Source organism: Pungitius pungitius, chromosome 7, assembly GCF_949316345.1.
Source record: "Pungitius pungitius chromosome 7, fPunPun2.1, whole genome shotgun sequence".
Taxonomy (NCBI): Eukaryota; Metazoa; Chordata; class Actinopteri; order Perciformes; family Gasterosteidae; genus Pungitius; species Pungitius pungitius.
Window position 1 is genome coordinate 18,965,349 of NC_084906.1, and position 18,068 is coordinate 18,983,416.

General features: G+C 49.8%; 1 protein-coding gene across 1 annotated transcript in view; it reads right to left on the reverse strand.

Moving 5' to 3' along the window:
• unc13a (unc-13 homolog A (C. elegans)) overlaps positions 1–17,771 on the reverse strand; it is a 30,462-nt gene extending 12,691 nt beyond the window's left edge. Inside the window, exons 1-25 of the mRNA XM_062563694.1 lie at positions 17,748–17,771; positions 14,155–14,184; positions 13,955–14,054; positions 12,867–12,984; positions 12,413–12,536; positions 11,981–12,051; positions 11,724–11,778; positions 11,163–11,192; positions 10,558–10,756; positions 9,706–9,825; positions 7,422–8,264; positions 7,133–7,226; positions 6,268–6,314; positions 6,035–6,113; positions 4,576–4,650; positions 4,263–4,482; positions 3,370–3,597; positions 3,099–3,240; positions 2,719–2,888; positions 2,493–2,608; positions 2,039–2,202; positions 1,780–1,933; positions 1,613–1,681; positions 507–596; positions 234–368 (exon numbers count right to left, since the gene is read on the reverse strand). Coding sequence (XP_062419678.1) covers positions 234–368; positions 507–596; positions 1,613–1,681; positions 1,780–1,933; positions 2,039–2,202; positions 2,493–2,608; positions 2,719–2,888; positions 3,099–3,240; positions 3,370–3,597; positions 4,263–4,482; positions 4,576–4,650; positions 6,035–6,113; positions 6,268–6,314; positions 7,133–7,226; positions 7,422–8,264; positions 9,706–9,825; positions 10,558–10,756; positions 11,163–11,192; positions 11,724–11,778; positions 11,981–12,051; positions 12,413–12,536; positions 12,867–12,984; positions 13,955–14,054; positions 14,155–14,184; positions 17,748–17,769 — 3,495 coding nt within the window. The 5' untranslated portion in view covers positions 17,770–17,771. The remainder of the gene's footprint in view (positions 1–233; positions 369–506; positions 597–1,612; positions 1,682–1,779; positions 1,934–2,038; positions 2,203–2,492; positions 2,609–2,718; positions 2,889–3,098; positions 3,241–3,369; positions 3,598–4,262; positions 4,483–4,575; positions 4,651–6,034; positions 6,114–6,267; positions 6,315–7,132; positions 7,227–7,421; positions 8,265–9,705; positions 9,826–10,557; positions 10,757–11,162; positions 11,193–11,723; positions 11,779–11,980; positions 12,052–12,412; positions 12,537–12,866; positions 12,985–13,954; positions 14,055–14,154; positions 14,185–17,747) is intronic.
• Positions 17,772–18,068: the final 297 nt, after the last annotated feature.

Genomic DNA, 18,068 nt, shown 5'->3' on the forward strand with positions numbered 1-18,068 from the left:
TTAGGAGGTAATTTATCCAGCTTATTTCATCTGAGGGAGAAAAAAAACGAAATCACAGCCAAAGGACATAAAAAAAAACAAATGTTAAAATTTGATACAGTTACATCCGATATGATCTTCTCCAGAGCCTAGACAAGTACTTGGATATTATTAATATGGGGTACCAAACAGATTTTTAGGAGAGAGACAGAGCGAGATGCTTCCACACAGATGTTTAATAAGCTGCTTCTCACCGGGTCCGTCTGATACTCGCGGCTGTACAGCTCGTGGCAGTTGTTGAAGATGTACTCGTAGGTGGAGTTGAGGCAGGCTTTGACGCAGTCCTTCACCACTTGACTGGCTCTGGGCGGAGACTGAAGCTCTTGGACCTTGAACACAAGGTTAAAGCAGGCGAGTGAACTGACAAATACAGAATTATTTCTTCTCAAAAAATCTATATAACTGTAAAATATAATAATGGGCCTGAAAAACAATTGACAGACAAAAACCAAAGAGAGAGACGGTACCTTCATTCTGAAAAAGGTGATACTGGTGAGGAGGTCCACTGTGGACTTGAGGTCCTGCAGCCTCTCGGGACTGCTGGCCGGGAAGTTGTTCTGCAGTCAGACAAAAAATAAATAAATAAATTAGGGCCGGGACTCGATTAAAAATATTAATCTAATTAATTAGAGGCTTTGTAATTAATTAATCGAAATTAATCGCATATATTATACATACAAATATGACCTGAGAACAGTGAGAAGTAATTTTTTTCACATGGATTTTTATTTTTATTCAACCAATTCCAGTGTAGCAATAGCATATTTAGAAATATAGTACTTTCAGAAATTCAGGTAGCCTATAGGTAAGTAGACCTTCTGTAAACTAGGTTTTTTTAAGTAGACCAATACTTTCAAGTACATTCAGAACATGGTTCTTTATTCAGACGTGGACTTAGTTACCCTGGTCCTTAAACCAGTCATCTGGTGCAGTGTGGGTTGGGTGTGGGTCCTTGTACTCGGGTCGGGCTAACGTCCATGCTAGCTGCTAATTGTGTTGCGTTGAGGTGATACTTGAGGCTCGATGTGAATTCCTTGTTGCACAGCTTGCACACAACCACGCTCTTATCGACGCTTCAATCCGTGTGTTTATTATAATAAAATGTCCCATTCACGGGGCCAACCGACACGGTCTCGTCAGCTTCTTCGTTCATGTTCACTGTGGTTTGTTGTTGTCTGAAGTCATGGACGCTACTTGGTGCTCCATTATAATCGGTCCCCCCGAAACTCATCCAGTGAGAAACGTTCCGCGGTGCAAAAAAAAGTGTAAAAATGCGTAAAAAATGTTTAATACGTTATTTTTATGTGTAATTAATTAATCTTAATTCATATTGTAATTAATTAATCGTAATTAACGCACTAAAGTCCCGGCCCTAAAATAAATAACTAAACACGCACATGATTCAGCGAAGGAAACGGTGTGGGTGTGCAATGTTTTCCTGGATGTGTCTGTGCATGTTTCAGAGGAGCTGCTTCCCTCGCTAGAGAAAAAGACGGAGATGTGAGGATGATGTCCTGCAGCCTTTCCCAAGATAATGCACCAGGGCAAAGAGAGATGGGGGGGGGGGGCTTACTCGGTACATGGACAGGTCGATCCTCAGGGAGTTGTGAAGCTGGTCTAGAAGCTTGACGAACCGCTCTTTCTGTGGAGGTGGCAACAGAGATTCCAACGTTACAAAACGCAAAAGGGAAGCAAAAACACACACGTGACTATTGCCTCTCTTTCTCTGAATCGACTCACCCCGAAGTTAGAAGCAGCAAAGCGGTCTGAGGCGGAGACGTTGTTGGTGGCCTGGGTGGTGTGAGCGTAGTAAGCGTTGATGTTAGCCAGCAGCGTGCTCATCACCGCCGGCACGCCGGGGCACATGTACTTGGACGACAGGCAGGCAAAGTGACTACAAAAGGAGAATGATGCATTAAAAACAATCTACAGCGCACGCAAACGCGCGGCTGATACGATGAGGCTTTCCGGGGGGGGGGGGGCGGGGGGGTCCACGTACGTCATGGCCTGGTAGATGGACTCCACTCCGTAGCGCATGGCAAACTCGTCTACGATCTCCTGGGGCGTCTCCTCAAAGTAGACCTTCCACGCGTCGTCCCCTTTGGCGTCGGGGATCTTCACCACGCCGTTGTTCTGGATGTCCGTCACGTAGTGGAAGAGGTTCTGCGCGGACGAGGGGGAGGGAAGAAACGAGTTAGAGGCGGGAGAATTTAAAAAAACGCGGAGGTGAGGGTGCGAGAAAATGCGGAAACCGAGCAGATCATTTGATCGGGTTCATCTTTAAATAACCCTAACCCTAACCCTAACCCACCATGAGCTGTTAAATGGACCTGTTTAACGTTAATGTAACTATCTACTAGCAGTAAAAGTTCTTTAAACTGCATTTAAGCTCAATGTATTTCATCCGTTTTCGACTTGTTGAAACCCACAAACACTCACAATACTGAGCTTACTTCATGCAAACAGGTGTACTGGACGTGATAGGGGGCGACCGTCTCCTCTCCTTTGATCTCCACGTTAATGTGCATGCGGATGGCTCCGGACACGGCGGATTTGTCCGTGCGCTTGTCTGTGAGGAAGCAAGAGGACACAAAGCACAGCGACACGGTCACCGAACCGGAGGAGTTGAGCCACTCAAAACAACCCGGGAGGCGCCGGGTGCGCGACGCTTCCACTGACCCAGGTTGTACCAGACGTCCATCTCTCCGCTCAGGGTGCGGACCTCGATGATGGTCTGGCCCAGGAAGTCGTCCGACTCCCGCTTGAACTTCTGCTTCACGCGGGACTTGATGTCGTCGTCCTCGTCCCACACTCGCACCTTGATGCGGTCGGAGGAGTTGTGGCATTCGCTGAAATCGGGACAGACCGGGGGGGGTTACCGGCACGACCCGTGGGTTGAGCACAAAACAACCGGCCTTGAACATATATGTCGAACTCAACAGAAAGCAGACAGAACAGATAACGTACTGAAGAAAGTTACCTTCACCTAGATTATCTGAGATAATACTGGTTGTTAAACTTCAAAATGCGCCATGTGTTTCCGAGAGTTCTCGACTCACAAGTTGAAGGTCTCCTCCCAGACCGGGTTGAGGTTGCCGTAGATGGTCTTGGTTCTCTTTTTTGTCTTTCCCACCTGGACGGTGACGTAAGGGTCACTGGAGCCAGTTTTATCCTTGGCTTGTAGACCCTGAGCACACAACACTGGGAGGAAGGGGGAAAAAAAGGCTTTTTGTTCAACTGTGTGCGCTTGGACGCAAACAGGAGTCCGTTAAATCACCGGACCTTCTTCTCTAACCCCCCCACAAACGCTGCCCCCTCCTCCCCCCTCACCTGTGATGCAGATCTTGGCCGACCATTTCGAGGTGCCGTCCAGGACGCTCTGTTTGATCTGCTTCATGTGGGTGACGTGCGTGGCCTTGGGGGCGGCGAACACCTCCTGGATGAGCTCGAAGATCTCCGGTTTGTTTCTCTCGCGGATCTTCATGCGGTCCTTGAGAACCATGATGATGTTCTGGGTTCGGTCCTCGGCGCCGTGTTTGGAGCACTTCTCCGCGGCTCCTGGTTGCAGAGAAAATCAAAAAGAGGAAACAACAGGGTCAGGCGGGTGTCACGGGGTTGGCTTTCGACGGATAGAATAGGCGAAAATCGGAGGGTGCTCTTCCACAAATCAAAGGGAGATTTGAAATAGAGAATTCTATTTAGAATTGAGAGCAGATAAGAAGGCTGCGTAGGTTAAAATGAGGCTATATTTCATCAATGAGAGGCGGGAACACTGCTGAGCAAAAAAAAAAAAAAAAGCCAGGAAGAAGAGGTGGATGACAACAAAAGACAAAAAACGGCTTTTCATTTCCTCTCAAGAAAGCAAGGAGGTGTAGGAGGGGGAGAAGTGGGAGGACGGGGTGCTTGGCTTTGACGAACAGATTTAAGAGGAAATAGATGGACTAGAGAGTTTACTACCATTAATACAAGAAAACAGCAACATCAGCGCTCGAGAACATCGAGTCAGCAAATGGTTGTTCAGCTCCTGTCAAAATGGTTCTTCCTGGTTTCCAGTCTTAACGCTAAGTTAAGCTAAGCTAAGCTAACTGTCCCCAAGCTGTAGCCTTATGTCTACAATATACAGCTAAGTGTTTCTAACTTATTTTACATCATCCTCTCTCAAATTCACCGTATTATCAGTGCTTTGGGGGCTAGAAGAAAGGGTAGTTTGACTTTTGGCTCACTTTGCAGGCAGTCGGCATTGAGTAGATCCTGGCACTTCTCGTGGCATTTGACCCCGCACTCGGTGCAGCGCATGCCCTGGCGGGCGATACCCCACAGCAGTCCCTCGCACTCGTAGCAGTAAGTGGGCGTGGTGGCCGTCCACACCTCAAAGTTGTGCGGCGTGGTGCAGGAGATGGGGTAAATGAGGGCCTGCAGGGTCTTCTTGTAGACATGGCTCTTCTACAGAAGGAGAGAGAGACACAGATGTGCAAGGCCGGCGTGCTAGAAGGACTTTTGACGCCGCGGCGTGGGATACGTAAAACGGGCACTGACCAGCTCTTCGTTGTGCAGGGTGCTGGAGGTCAGGGCCGAGGTGATGCCAGCCTTCCTGGAGCTCTGAACCAACGACTGAGCGACAGGAAAGCGGGAAGGTTCGGTTATTCTCAGCGCCCATCCCAACATTTTTGTATTTTTCTTTTCTTATCGGGACAAATCTCGCCAATCTGCACCGTCAAGCAATGTGTATTATTACTCTCTGTAAGGCAATCATCCCCCGAATAGTGACAGATGACAGCTGCAGAATGTAAAGTGCTTCCACTCATGAGAGCGATTATTCCTTCATAACCAAAGGGTTTTGAAAGAAAAGGGTGTAACTCACCATAGCCTGTAGCAGCGCAGGGAGGGTGGGAGGGACAAGGGAAGAAAAGTACTATTAGAAAAAGGCAAGACAGACAGTAGGGGAATTATTCCCCCCTAGAGAATAGTTAAAAAAGGGTGCATTTATTGCACATAGCATATACAGTATTTATTGACTTGAGAGAGAACGGAGGCCGACATTAAAAACATCAGGGGAGGAGGGGGGTGCATCGTAAAAATAGAATCTACAGTCAGATGTGAGGACTTTAAGGGAGGGAAGTCACAGCCAGTCAGCCAGAGTTAAGTATTTGTGAACGGAGTGGCCTGCGATCAGGGCTCATTAAGCCGCGGCCGCGCACCCGCTCCGATCAATTACCGGAGGCCGAGAAACACCGCCGCACCTGCCTGTCAGGGTCCGTCAGTGCCTAGTCAAAGGTCATAATTAATTAAGACCGCCTCGGAGCTAACGCGTACGTGCATGTGTGTGTGTGTGTGTGTGTGTGTGTGGCGAGGCCTGGATACAAAGAAAGCACAGCGTGGCCCTCTCACTGTGGCAGATGTCTCCTACATCTTTAACCCCACAATGCTCTCCACGTAGCGGATATTGTCATTGTGCCTTAGTGATGTCGTGTACTTTAGCACTGAATTTGTATTTTTGTGTTTATTGGTGTGTCATTTGTCTTTTGGAACAACCAGGAGCGCATTCTCCTGTTCATTCGTGCGCACACAATCGTGCACAATCAACAACCTTAACACGCACTCCACGGATCTTCTATGAATGACTCCCAGAGGCTTTATTTTTCTAACAAGGCAATGTCAGGGAGACACTTGGCAGCATTGGGGTAATGGAATGGTCTGTCATACGACAGCGTCCAGCAAACGTCAGTGTCAGTCATAAGAAACATCAACTGGCCCTCGGTCCTGCAGGATTAATATATCGTATGGTCGCAGATGAGGATGTAGGGCAGCGGGGTATAAGGCGGTGTGGAAGAAGAGATAAGAAGAAGAAAAAATAGAGGTAAAAGAGGTAAACGTAATTAGATGTGAACGGGCCTTTGAGAATTACACTGGCAAACAGGAGCTGGCTTGACGTGCGAGAGCTCGATGTGAGACACCGAGTCAGGGGACGCTGGAAGAGATTAGTGCAGAAACTCACCAGATCTCTGACGAGAGGCATCGCTTTTCTCTTCCTGAGGTCGGGCATACTGTCGATGCTGTACAGAGCGCCACCCATCCTGCAGATAGGAACGTGCACAGAGCAGAACAGGTACAGCCAACGAGAAGCTGCACTTAACAAATCCATTATACAGTGGACATGTGCGGTTATTATGGCTTGTGAGCTGTAGATTTTTCAATGACCTTAGTGGTAACGGCATCACGGTTACTCACCCCGCTGATAAAAGCAGAGAGGCGATGCCGACACTTTCTCCTCGGGCCTGGAAGAGAGAAACCACACGAGGCACTGAGAACAGCAGTATCAACTGTAGGGTACTGTACTGTAACGTGTTCCCAAAATTCATAACTGAGTATCGCAACCATAATGTACTGAAAGGAAAACGAGGAGAGTGGTATCGCCGAGCCGTGTCTAGCTAAGTGAGTAGTGCGTCTAATTCCGTCTGCTCTCCCCCTTATTGAAAGACATGTTCTTTGTCTGCCTGAACGTCACGCTGACGGGGGGCGGATGTAGCGTGAAGGCCAGGCTTTAAAAAAAAAGATACAGCCTTTGATATGTAGGAGCTGCACGGGAAAACGGGAAATGTGAATCAGATTGATTAACACGCCACCGACCACACCCACCTGAGTGTCTGCTCGAGCCACGGGGGGGGCCGGGGGGGGGGGAATCGGAATGGACAACATGCAAATCGCTACGAGGATGGCAAACAACTGAAAAGGAAACGATGAAATGGCAAAACAGTGCAAGGGGTGAACAGAAACTATGGTTTAAACAGAAAACAAATGCATCCGCAGCATTAACCAAAAAAACTGGGGGGGGTGGGGGAATGGAGTCAACAGAAGCTGCAACAAAAACACATTGACAGCAGAGCAGGCGGCAGGTGAGTAAAAACCAGAGCAACCGCGACATGTCACACACTCTTATGAGCCCCGGCACGGTGCACACCTGCGTGCACTAAGAAACACACGCCCGCCCGCCCGCCCGCCCGCCCGCACACGCACACGCACACGCACACGCACACGCACACACGCACACACGCACACACACGCACACACACGCACGCACGCACGCAGGTTGTACCTCTTGCAGCTGTAGCCGTACTCTGCTGAAAAGTCGAAGCCAGTTGGATTTTGCTCTCGCGTACCCGGGTGGCAAGACTTCCCTCTTTGGGAAGCTAATGAATGATTGAGGGGGTGGGGGGGGGGGGGGTGAAAGGTTATTCTCTAGATTCAACACATTCATCTATTAGAGTAATTATGAGAGAATGATCTGAGTTGCACATAAGAATAAACACAAGTATTAAAAGCTGGAACGGGCCCATGTTGATCTGAAGGTATCAGTATGTGTGCGTCCCGAATCTTTTTTTCACCTCGAGACCGGCGGCTCCTCCAACCTCTGCTCCGGAGCCGGAGGAGCGCTCTCTGCCGCCGGAGGCTGCTCGGGGGGTCGAGGTCCCTCCGGCGCCGCCTCTGGCTCGGGTTCGGGCCCCAGGAGCTCGGCATCCGTCTCTGGCGCCCGCGACCCTGCCGCCGTGGCCGCGGCCGGGGCGGACGTGGCGGCGGTTGAGAGCGGCCCCTGGGCGGAGGCGAACAGAGGCCCGGGGGCCTCCGCGCCGAAAGGGGGCGGCGCGTCGGCAGGTCGACCGTTGGCTGTGATGCCGGCGCCTCGCAGCTCATCGGGGGCCGCCGGCCGCTGCTGCTGCTGCTGATGCAACGTCGCCTGCTTCTCCAGCGGCGGCCTGGCGGAGGACAGCGCGTCGGGGGCGGGCGTCGGGGTGGGGGCCGTGCCCGTGGGGGTCGGGGTGTAGGGCGGCTCCTGCTCTTCACCGAGAGTGCCGTCGAGGGGATACATCTCTTCTTCCTCTTCCTCTTCCTCGAAAGGCATCTCCTCCTCATCCTCGTAGTGGTACTCTGCTCCCTCCCCGTAGAGGACGCCCTCCTCCTCCCCGGCATACAGCGCCCCCTCTTCCCCTCCGTCTTTGAGGTAGCCGCCCTCGTCGCTGTAGGCGCCCTGGGGGTCCTCGCCATCCCACACCGGCGAGTCCTCCTTGCCGTAGCTGACGGAGGAGTGGCAGGAGTGGTAGGAGTCGTTTTCGTCGTAGAACTCGGAACCTCGCAGGCTGCCGCCGCCGTCCTCCCCGGCAAACTCCTCGCTGAGCTGGGAGCTGCCGCGGCTCAACTCGCCCGACGAGGCGTAGCGGCTGTCGGTGGGACTGAGAGGGGGGGGAGAGACGGACACTTGTTAGATGAACATGCAGGTTCAAACTGATTTTTTTTTCCCCACACACTTGCACAATGAGGAGCTCAGCTGTCACAGTGACACTTAAGGGACTCGTGTTTGGGGCCATTGAGGGAGGCCGCTAACCAATTAGAGCAGAGCAGCGTCTTTATCCAACCAATAAAAGGGGGGGACGGGGGGGTGGGGGGGGGTCTAGTTATGCATCGATGCAACTACGAGGAGAATCATCTTTTCAGTAATAAGTTAATACATAAAACACACAGCACACAAAAGCGCACGATTAGCAAAAACACATTTTGAATGAATCAGATATAAAAATGGACCTATTGAGGCTGAGGGCAATGTATTACCCTGGCAGAACAAATAAGATAAATAAGGGAATAACATTTATTCACGATGATGAATGAGGCCATTAGGCATCGAGGCAGACCATGAGTCAGAGAGAGATTTGAGACGCATGCGAAGGAAAATGCTCACACACACACACACACACACACACACACACACGGATTGTTTTGCCTGTATTGATTACAGTCACGTTGGTTCAATAACGCATGGTGCGGGAGCAGTAAAGGAGAGAACTGTGTTGTGGCTTTGGGCTGTGATCCACGGGGGGGGGGAAATACACAACGAACGGACACACGAAACACTCGCACAGTCCTGTTCTTTCTATTCATCGCCTATCCTCCGATCTCTCTCTCTCATCCAGCACAAAGACTGACACGGGCAGAGACAAATGCTTGCATAACGTTCCACGCCTGCCCTGCTTCTTTGCAAGAAACAGAAATAAAACGATGACACGAAGAGGAAAATGTGCCTCTCGGCTGCCCCACATTTGGGCCTCATGCTGTCTTGGTGGAAACAAGTGGAAATGTAAATGTTTGTAATTAACACGTACGGGACACCCGGGACAAGACAGGGCTCTTCTTAAGATCTCACATGGAGGGAGAGGCTGTAATAACAGGCTGCCGCAACACCGGGTTCTCACACACACACACACACACAGGCGCTTACACAAACTGACCTCTCTGTCCCTGACTGTTATGAGACAACACGCGCACAACGAACCCGTCAATCCCTCACCCCCACACACACACAAAAACACAAAACTGCTGAGTCCGACAAAGGCAAGGATGAGGGTGATGCATCGTTTGTGATAGCAGACTTTTGTGATTCTTCACCAGGAGGCGGACAGCAGCGATAGATGCAGGCGGACACTGGTTTTTCCTGCAAGATAGTTCACGTACACGCACAGAAATAGAAATAGAGCACATGCACGCAAGCACAGCGGCGAGCAAGGGCGGGGGGGGACGGGACAAGTCCACCACTGACGTCACAGCGAAGACGGAGTCACAGGCCGGAGCGAGAGCAGGAAGGAAAGAGGAAGGAGTCGGAGAGGAGGTACAGAGACCCACCTATCGGACAGCGAGTGCCTACTGTCTAGAGAATACTGGCGACTGGTGCGCCGGCTCGACCACGAGCCGGAGTCGATTTCGCTGCGCCCGTTGGTGGCCGACTCTAAACTATCATAGCGTCTGGCGAGAGGAGTAAGGAGGGAGGTATAGGGGGGGGGGGGAGAGGGGAGAGGTGGGAGAGGAGCATCAGTGCAAATCTTTCCAAGAAAGATCTAACCAAACTGAGCCTCTCTGCACGTACTGGTCATGCAAAACCTTTTTCCTAAATGAATAGGAGGCTAAAGCAGTGTGGGTTGTTTAACTCAGGTGAGTGTACCACCTTTATTGTGTCCCCTACATTTCACCTCGCACTTCAAAAGATGCAGTTTTTTTCAGATATCTGGTTGAAAACCTTTGGTTTGTAGCAATGCGTGAATTTAAATCCTCTGCCACCTTGCAAAAATATGTTCAAATGGCTGTTACTCTCTGCACAGATGGGGTTTTCTGATGCTCACTCGCTCAAACACGCATTCACACATGCACACGGACGCTAACCCCAGAGGCCCACTTCATACTGTACATGACCTGCATACAAGGACTGTGCTGCCTCAGCGTGCTTGTATACACTAAGGGGGCCAGGGTCATTCTAACGGAGAGCAGCGCACAGCGGGACCGAGCTCTCCCCGGCCTCTAAACAGGAATATCTGCTTCAGATGGACCTTGCGATATTACAACTGAAATCAAACATTCGTCTTCTGGTGTTCTTCTCTTTCTGTCTCATCCAAAAAAAACAAAAAAAAAAAAACATTTCTCCTTAGTTTTTTTTCTTTTTTTCAGTGGCGGCTCGGCGGTGCCTGCAGGGCGGCTCGTTACCTCACGGCTCCGTGGTCGTAGTCCAGCTGGTGGATGTCTTGGTTGTGCGAGTGTATGTACTGCTGCTGCCTCATGGGGTACTGGTGCATGGAAGCGTTGGGCTGCGAGGTGGTGTAGTAGGGAGGTGGGATGCTGTTACTGGTCTCGCTGCGGTAGTCGCTGTCCCTGTCGTCCACGGCGCTGTCCGGATCCTCGTCTGCTGGCGAGAAGAGGACGACGGGGTCAGAATGGGCAGAATGGGCAGTGTGTGGTGGAAGGATGAGACCGAAAAATAAACCTATGATCGATTTACTATCTTAGGAATAATGCTGCGTGCATATGCTTCTTCACTGCAAACACTGCAGAGATAAATTTACTCTACACTGTAAAAAAGAAGCTCAAATGACTGGCAGCATCGATTGCATCAAAAAAACATAAAATGAAGGTAAAATAACTTAATTAAAATGAAGAAAAAAAACCATAAATCTACAGGAATTTTCCTTAACAATTTTACAGAGAAACACATTTTATTTTAGAAGATAATATTTAAGAACTAAACCAGGAGATCATTACATTAATAAAAAATAAAAAATAAAAGAATGCAGAAACGCATTAAAGAAACTTACTTTGCTGATCTCCCCACAGACTCCAATTGCCTGCAAGGAGACAAAGGCAAAAGAACAAATTAGGTGCCGACGGCAAATTAAACAGATCACGGAGCCGAATAAACAAAACCGTAAAGAGTTGCAGAACTGAGACCTCATCATTTAAAGATAAAAGGAGTGCGGCACAAGTTCTACAGACAAAGCTCAGATGAAAACGGGCTTTCGTACAAGCTGCTGCTGGCCTTGGTGCTGCAAAGTAACAGAGAAAACACACACACACACACACACGCCGTTATCATCTCCGGACACACAAACCACAGGTACACACTTCACACACTTGCTCCGTGTGTCATCATAACCCGACAAGACTGTCAACCAATCACATTTCAGTTCACATCGAGCACCGAGAAGCCATTCTCGTCTGATCCGTTCTTCCTCCCCCTCCGACTCCCGTCTAGTACCGCTGTCAGAGGGCGTGAGGAGAGGAAGAAGAAGAGGAGGAGGCATATAAAATTTTTTTTTAAAAAAGGACACAGCGGGGAGGACGGAACAGGAGGAGGCGGACGCAGAAACGACACTCACAGCACTGTGTGGTCGGCGCATGGAGCGGCCGCTCCTGTTCTTCTTGGTCGGCATACTGAGAGGGTTAAGACAAAATAAAACACACACACACACGTCTTATGAGATATGAGATCCAGCACTACTCGCCGGTGAGAACATTGACTCCGTGCGTAATTAGAAAGACGCGAATAAAGAGACGGAACGCAAGCAGTGAGTGGCAGAACGAAGCGTCAAGGAGATATGAGGAGGGATGGTGGAAGGGGGTGGACGTTTCTTACGTCTTGATCCCTCATGGCGTTTAGCTGTTCGAGTTTCTTGGCCCAGTATCTCGCCTCTTCCTCAGGAATGTCTGCAGCACACAACACAAACACACGTCTGTTCAGCACTGATTCATATGTACAGTCTTTACATTTAGCATTTTGTAAGCACTGCAAAAGAATCAAAGAGAAATCCAATTGACTGTTTTCAATGTTGGGCCAACAGTATTTAACAGTAATGGATTTTAAAAGCAGTCTGAATTGAAAGTGCAGTAAGTAGGACAGTGTTTGGGAAATTAACAGCATAATGTAGCTGCTGTTCAAGCAAGAGCTTGCGGTTTCTTACATTGCACTTGCACACATTCATGCATTTCAAGTGCACCACTCATAGTGCAGGCAGCAACAGCATAAAGCACCAGGTGGGATGAGCCCCATGTGACGGAAAGGTCTGACCTAGGGGCAGTTCAAAGCGCGTGTCGAGCAGCAGCCTGTGGAAGGTCGGGTCCTTGGTCCCGCAGATCTCATTCTCAGCCATGATGGCGTTGGAGTCCAGAGTCAGCCACTGGCCCGGACCGTCCTGCACAGGATGGAGGGATTGAAGATGGAACTAAAAGCCCGTGTATAGTAAATAATGTAATATTATCAACAAAAAATAAAAGTTTAGAGAGTACTCTCAAGAGTATTTCGCATTCAAAGGTCATACTTTCCACATTTTCTCTATTTCTAAATGTGCATGTTATCTTCTTTAATACTTAACATGTTGTTAATTAATTCTTATAGTATATATATATATGAGCTATGCCATGCCAGGTGTATTTCTCAGGCCAGTGTGAGGTCATGAACGGGTCCTTCACTTGTAAACGGTGGGATCCAGAGAGAGAAAGGGGGAGGGAGGGAGGGCGCGTACCTCGTTGGACTGCCGTATGTTGCTCAGGGGGATCCATAAGGTGCCCACCATGGTGTCCCAGATCAGCCCTTTGTTCCACACCTCTACTGTCAGGCCCAGATCCAGGCGGTTTATTTCACTGAAAAACGAGGCGGATTAGGAAAAAAGGGAGATTAGCTCGGAGGGAGCGGTATAAGGGGGGGGGGGGGGGGTGAAGAGGAGGAAATGACACAGAATGTAATAAAAAGCTGAGTGGAGGCAGGCTCGCGTGAAGACACATCAGTGCACAGAGAGCTTTCAACAGGAATACAGTCCGCAACATGGGGAGCTGCACTTAAATCTGGAGATGGATACGCGCCGTGATTCAATCCGCAGAAGGGAAATGAGTCACTGGCGAAGATGGAAGGAGGAGGTGATTGTCGACTGAGCTGCTGGCGGGATGGAAAAGTGAACTATATTTTATGTCTGACAACATGCGTCTAAAAAGTCGCCGTTGCTCATCTTTTCCATTAAGCGCCACACCGTAGGAACACAATACGGCCAATGTAAATATAAATAGTGATTTGTAAAGCGGTTACAAATCGGACTGGCAGATTTTCAGCTCACTAAAGCATCTCCGATTCACAAAGGTGTGGAGTAAAGGTGAGGAGGAGGCGAGTGACACAAATATAAGAGCTGGAAGGAAGTGGGCTGTTTATTTTGAAAATATAGATAGAGAACATAAAAGCAGTGTCTGTAGAGTTTAGCTTTTCTTCTATGGAGTCTGTTTCTACGTAATGAACCCCCTTGCACTGGGTTTGTGAACTCTGCTGCAGCCGGGGTCATCCTCTGCCTCTTCAAAAGGAGAGAGGAGGCAAGAAGGCCGGAGCGAAAATAACTCCCTTTAAAAGGAAGCATAAATGTCACAGCGGAGCCTGCTCTGTGTGGCACCATTCCCTCCTATTTTAAAAGGCTCTCATTATCATTCTCGGTGCTTTCAATGGCAAATAATGAATTAAAGCCCGTCCAAACTTGGAGCCTTGTACTGAAAAGCGACAAAAAAAAATCAACGTGGCGCAGGCAGCTTCGCGGGAGCGCGCCGAGATGAAGACGTGAGAAGAAGCACTCACAACATGAAGTCCTGCTCCCAGCACGGCTGAAGGCCGCGCACGGCGATGGTTGTGCTCTTGACATTCTGCACCTTCAGCGTCACGTATGTGTTAAATTTCTCTGTGAAAAAGCAGAGAGAGATGAACGCCATCGGTCAGAGAGAGTGTGTGCGCGGTGATCGGAAATGTTCTGAGCGGCTAACGGATGGCATGCAACTCACCTTGGGGTCCATCGAGCTTGGCTTTCTTCACTGCAGAGGAATTAAGAAAAAAACAAAAACAAATAGTGAGTTAATAAATCAGAATCTATCACACCACTTAGGGGATCCTCAAAGGCTTTTCCTCAGGCCTTTGTTTACAGCGGGATGTGACTTTAACCTTTGATCAGGGCAGGTCTCTGCATGCATTAAAGCAAAAGCGGTTTGATTGACAGGAGCGTGGCATTTCAAAGGGGGGGGGCTACTCTTCTCTCCTCAGCACCTCACTGGGCCAAAAAAAAAAAAAAGCCACAATCTCGATATGAAAGCCCGTATCGGGTCAGCGGGAGAGGGGGGAGGGGGGAGGGGGGGGGGGGGGCGACGGCATCTCTGAGTCACTACTGGGCCAGAAGGACAGCCGGTGGAGGCGTGAGCATGAGGCCGCATACCTCTCAGCGATGTGCGCGACGCGTGTATTCCTGGATGGTTGACACCATGGGGGGAGGGGGGGGGGATGGGGTTGTGGACAAAAGACGGAGCGGTGCTGATTCTCTGCCCGGCCCAATGATAGAGGTGCCGCTGCCCGGCTCCTTCGCGCCAGGAGCCTCCGGAGGCACCAGACTGACTTTTACAACCGCGGTGACGTCGACGATTCATTCATTATTCATTCAAATCCGCCACTGTTCAGCAGCGAGGTATTAATATTCAGATCTCTGGGTGTCTTTCTCCTTCTTTTCCCAAGTCCCCGCTGATTGCCTCTGTTAACGGATACTTTCCAATCTAATCGGACCTCCACGTTAATCAGTGCTGTAATCATGCTCGTGCTCGAGAAGGATGGTCTCATTACGTACGACCCGCAGCCACTGAGACAGGAAGAACTAAATAAACCAACGATCCCCGTCGTTCAATCGGGAAACGCCTAAAAATGAGTTGCGTGCAGAGGTGACGCTGACAAAGAAACACACTCTGAGTCACTTCCTTTGTCGCCGGCAGCACGACAAGCATCACAATCACTGTGGACAAATTGGATTCTAGAAATAGCGTCACCCCGGCGAACCCCTGCCACGAAGCGCTTCACTTAGACCTGGGTGCGACTCGCGGAGCAGGTGGCGGAGCCAGGGGTTCGTGGCCCGACTTCAGGCTGAATCCACGTCCTGGTGCTGGTGCCCCAGCCGCCGATGACCATTCTCAACGGAGGCCCGAAAATTACAGAGCCGAGCCGTTCCTCTCCCTTTCAGACGGCAGATGACAGATTGGCGGCACCGTTGCCAACCGTCTCCCTCTGTCTCGTACACTGTCCTCTCCTCAGCACCATAGCTGCCCCCCCCTCTCTCTCTCCCACCCACCCACCCACACCCTTCCTCACCAGCCCACCGCCATGTGGCGAGGAGGCACGTGTGCTCCCTTTCTCTCGTGCTCCATTAATCTCTCTTCTCTCTCTCTCTCTCCGTGTGCAGCCGGATGCGGGCAGAGCGAGCTGCATCCCAAACGCTAAAAATAACCGCTTCAGTGTGACATGGGCGAGTTTATTGAGGGGGGGCGGGGGGGAGGGGCTGACACCTCACAGGCATGAGACTAAGCCGCCACGGCTACTAGTTACAGAACATGGGGGAACGAGTAGAAGGGAGTAGGGGAGGAGGAGTTGGATATTTTCTGCAAACCCTCAAACTGTAAAATGTTGAGTCTCCGCCACAGAAAGGACAGAATCCCATCTGTCCGTCTCTCGCTCTCTCTGCACGGACTTTATCTGCTTCTTACTGACAGCAGCAACAACAAAAACACAAGCAGGCGAACGGGGGAACGCAGGGTGGGGGGGCGGGGGGGGGGGGGGGGGGAAGAATGTAAAGAGTATGATGAAGAAATGACTCAGTAGCACAAAAAGAGAAAAAGAAACGTTTCCAAGGAGAGGTCATCGCGTGCGTGTATGGAAGCTTTAAAAGTATGGATATACACTATATGTACATTATGCAGCCTTGGGATCATTGAGCTCAGAATATGAATCCCACAGTGCGGTTGGGTACATTCCTCTTAAGACACAAATTACCTCCCAGGTAGTTACAGTAATAAGAAATGGTGATAAGACGTAGAGCCGGCCGAGGGCGGCTTGCTGCTGAATTGAATGGATCTCTAAAGTTGTACTTTTGAGAGTTCTTTTAAAAAATAAAAAAAACACCTCCGCTAATGATCCGCATGCATCAGTAAACAGATGTGTGGGTAATGGCTTAAACGAGAGGAAGGTGACACTAATGAGGACGTCTCTCGTGGCTCACTCCGTTATAAAGTCATCACGCACGAGTTGGCATCTCCAGTACCAGCCCCGGGTGAAAAAGAAGATAATATCGACACAGGCACTTCCTGCAGGAATATAACGTTATACGTGCGCGATGAGAAAAGGCCAGCAGAGACCTAAAATACATTGCGGTTGCTATGCCAACAAAGCCTCGGGACATAAAGGGACCGGGCAATGAGAATGGATTTCAATCCTGACATCTGTGCTAATCAGCTCGAGCACGTCGACAGAGCATCCTCTTCGTCTGCTGCCACCTCTCAGGGACTCCCGGAGAGGATTGAAGGAGTCACCGTCACACCTTTCCGTCCCTGCATTGGTGATCTTAGGGAACGACACCAAACTGGGCCCACGTCTCAGAGCGCGTGGGCAACCGGGCTCAAGGCTCAGGTGGTTTTTTTGGAGTCTTTATTAGCGGCGAAATGTAATAAATCTTAAAAGAGTTTATAATTTTTAGTGAAACGTCATGCACTGTTCTGGAATAGTAAGAAAGTTACCTGAGGATGTAAAGGAGAACAGTATCGCAGTATTTATCCATCCCGTCGGCCCGTTTTAACAAGAAGTGAACTTCAATTTAGTAATGTTAGTACCTGACAGCTAATAAGATTCAGGTCAAGTGAATAAGTAAGAAAAAAAAAAAGAAAAAAATTAAAAGTCCCTGATCACGTGACACGAAATGTTCCGCAGCTTCACCAATCAAAACGGACACATTGTTACATTTTAATAAATGACTTGATTTTGTAAATGTAATGATTACTGGCTGAATTCAAGTGTTCAGCACTGACCGGTCACGTTGTCATCATTGGCTTCATGGCTCCAGCACTCACAAGACCAGACCAAACTAATTTGGACCCGATTGGGAGAATCTTAGAGACGGAACCGGTCGTCATTGTGGAGCGCAATCAAAAGAAGGGATTTGTTGAAAGAATGCTGCAACCAATCACGTGGCTTAAAGAAATAAATCTGCAGCACACGCCTTTTCGGGGGGGGGGGGGGGGTTCTGAGGCTACAATTAAATTGGTTAAAGATCATTTTACGGGGAAGGGGCGGGGTTACGTCTTGTTTTACTATGTTGGACCGCGGCATACACACCTACTCCATATACATCGATACCGTCGTAGCAATGGAAGGTTTCGTAAAAGAATATTTCCACAGTAAGTTAATAAGCGTGTTCGAATGACTACAAACATTCCTGTGCAAGATGGCTCTTCTTAACATACTGACGAGGGCTGGTTCTCCTAACAGGTGAATCCCCGAAAGCGGTAAAGACCAGACGTGGTGGACACCAGATGGACGAAACGCACAGCGAGACACCGACGTGTCCTCTTACCTCCAACACACAGCAAGGACATGTCTCACATGCGCCTTTAGTCCAAGGGGGCCGGGGTGTGGGGGGTAGGGGGTCCAGGTTCTTCACCGAGCTGATGATCTGGGCACCGAGCAGGGCTCGGAGGTGGAGAGAAGCCTGCCGTCGGGGGCCTGGCAGAGGCTCCTTCCGCCTGATAAAAAAAAAAAAAAAAAAAAACAGACCCGGAATTAAATCGTCACGCTCGGGAGAGTGAACGCCGGCGTCGCGATCCTCGGTCTTGAACTTGTAATGAATGGCGTGTCCGTCGAGAGTATTTCCAACCATCCCTCCCCCCCACCCCCG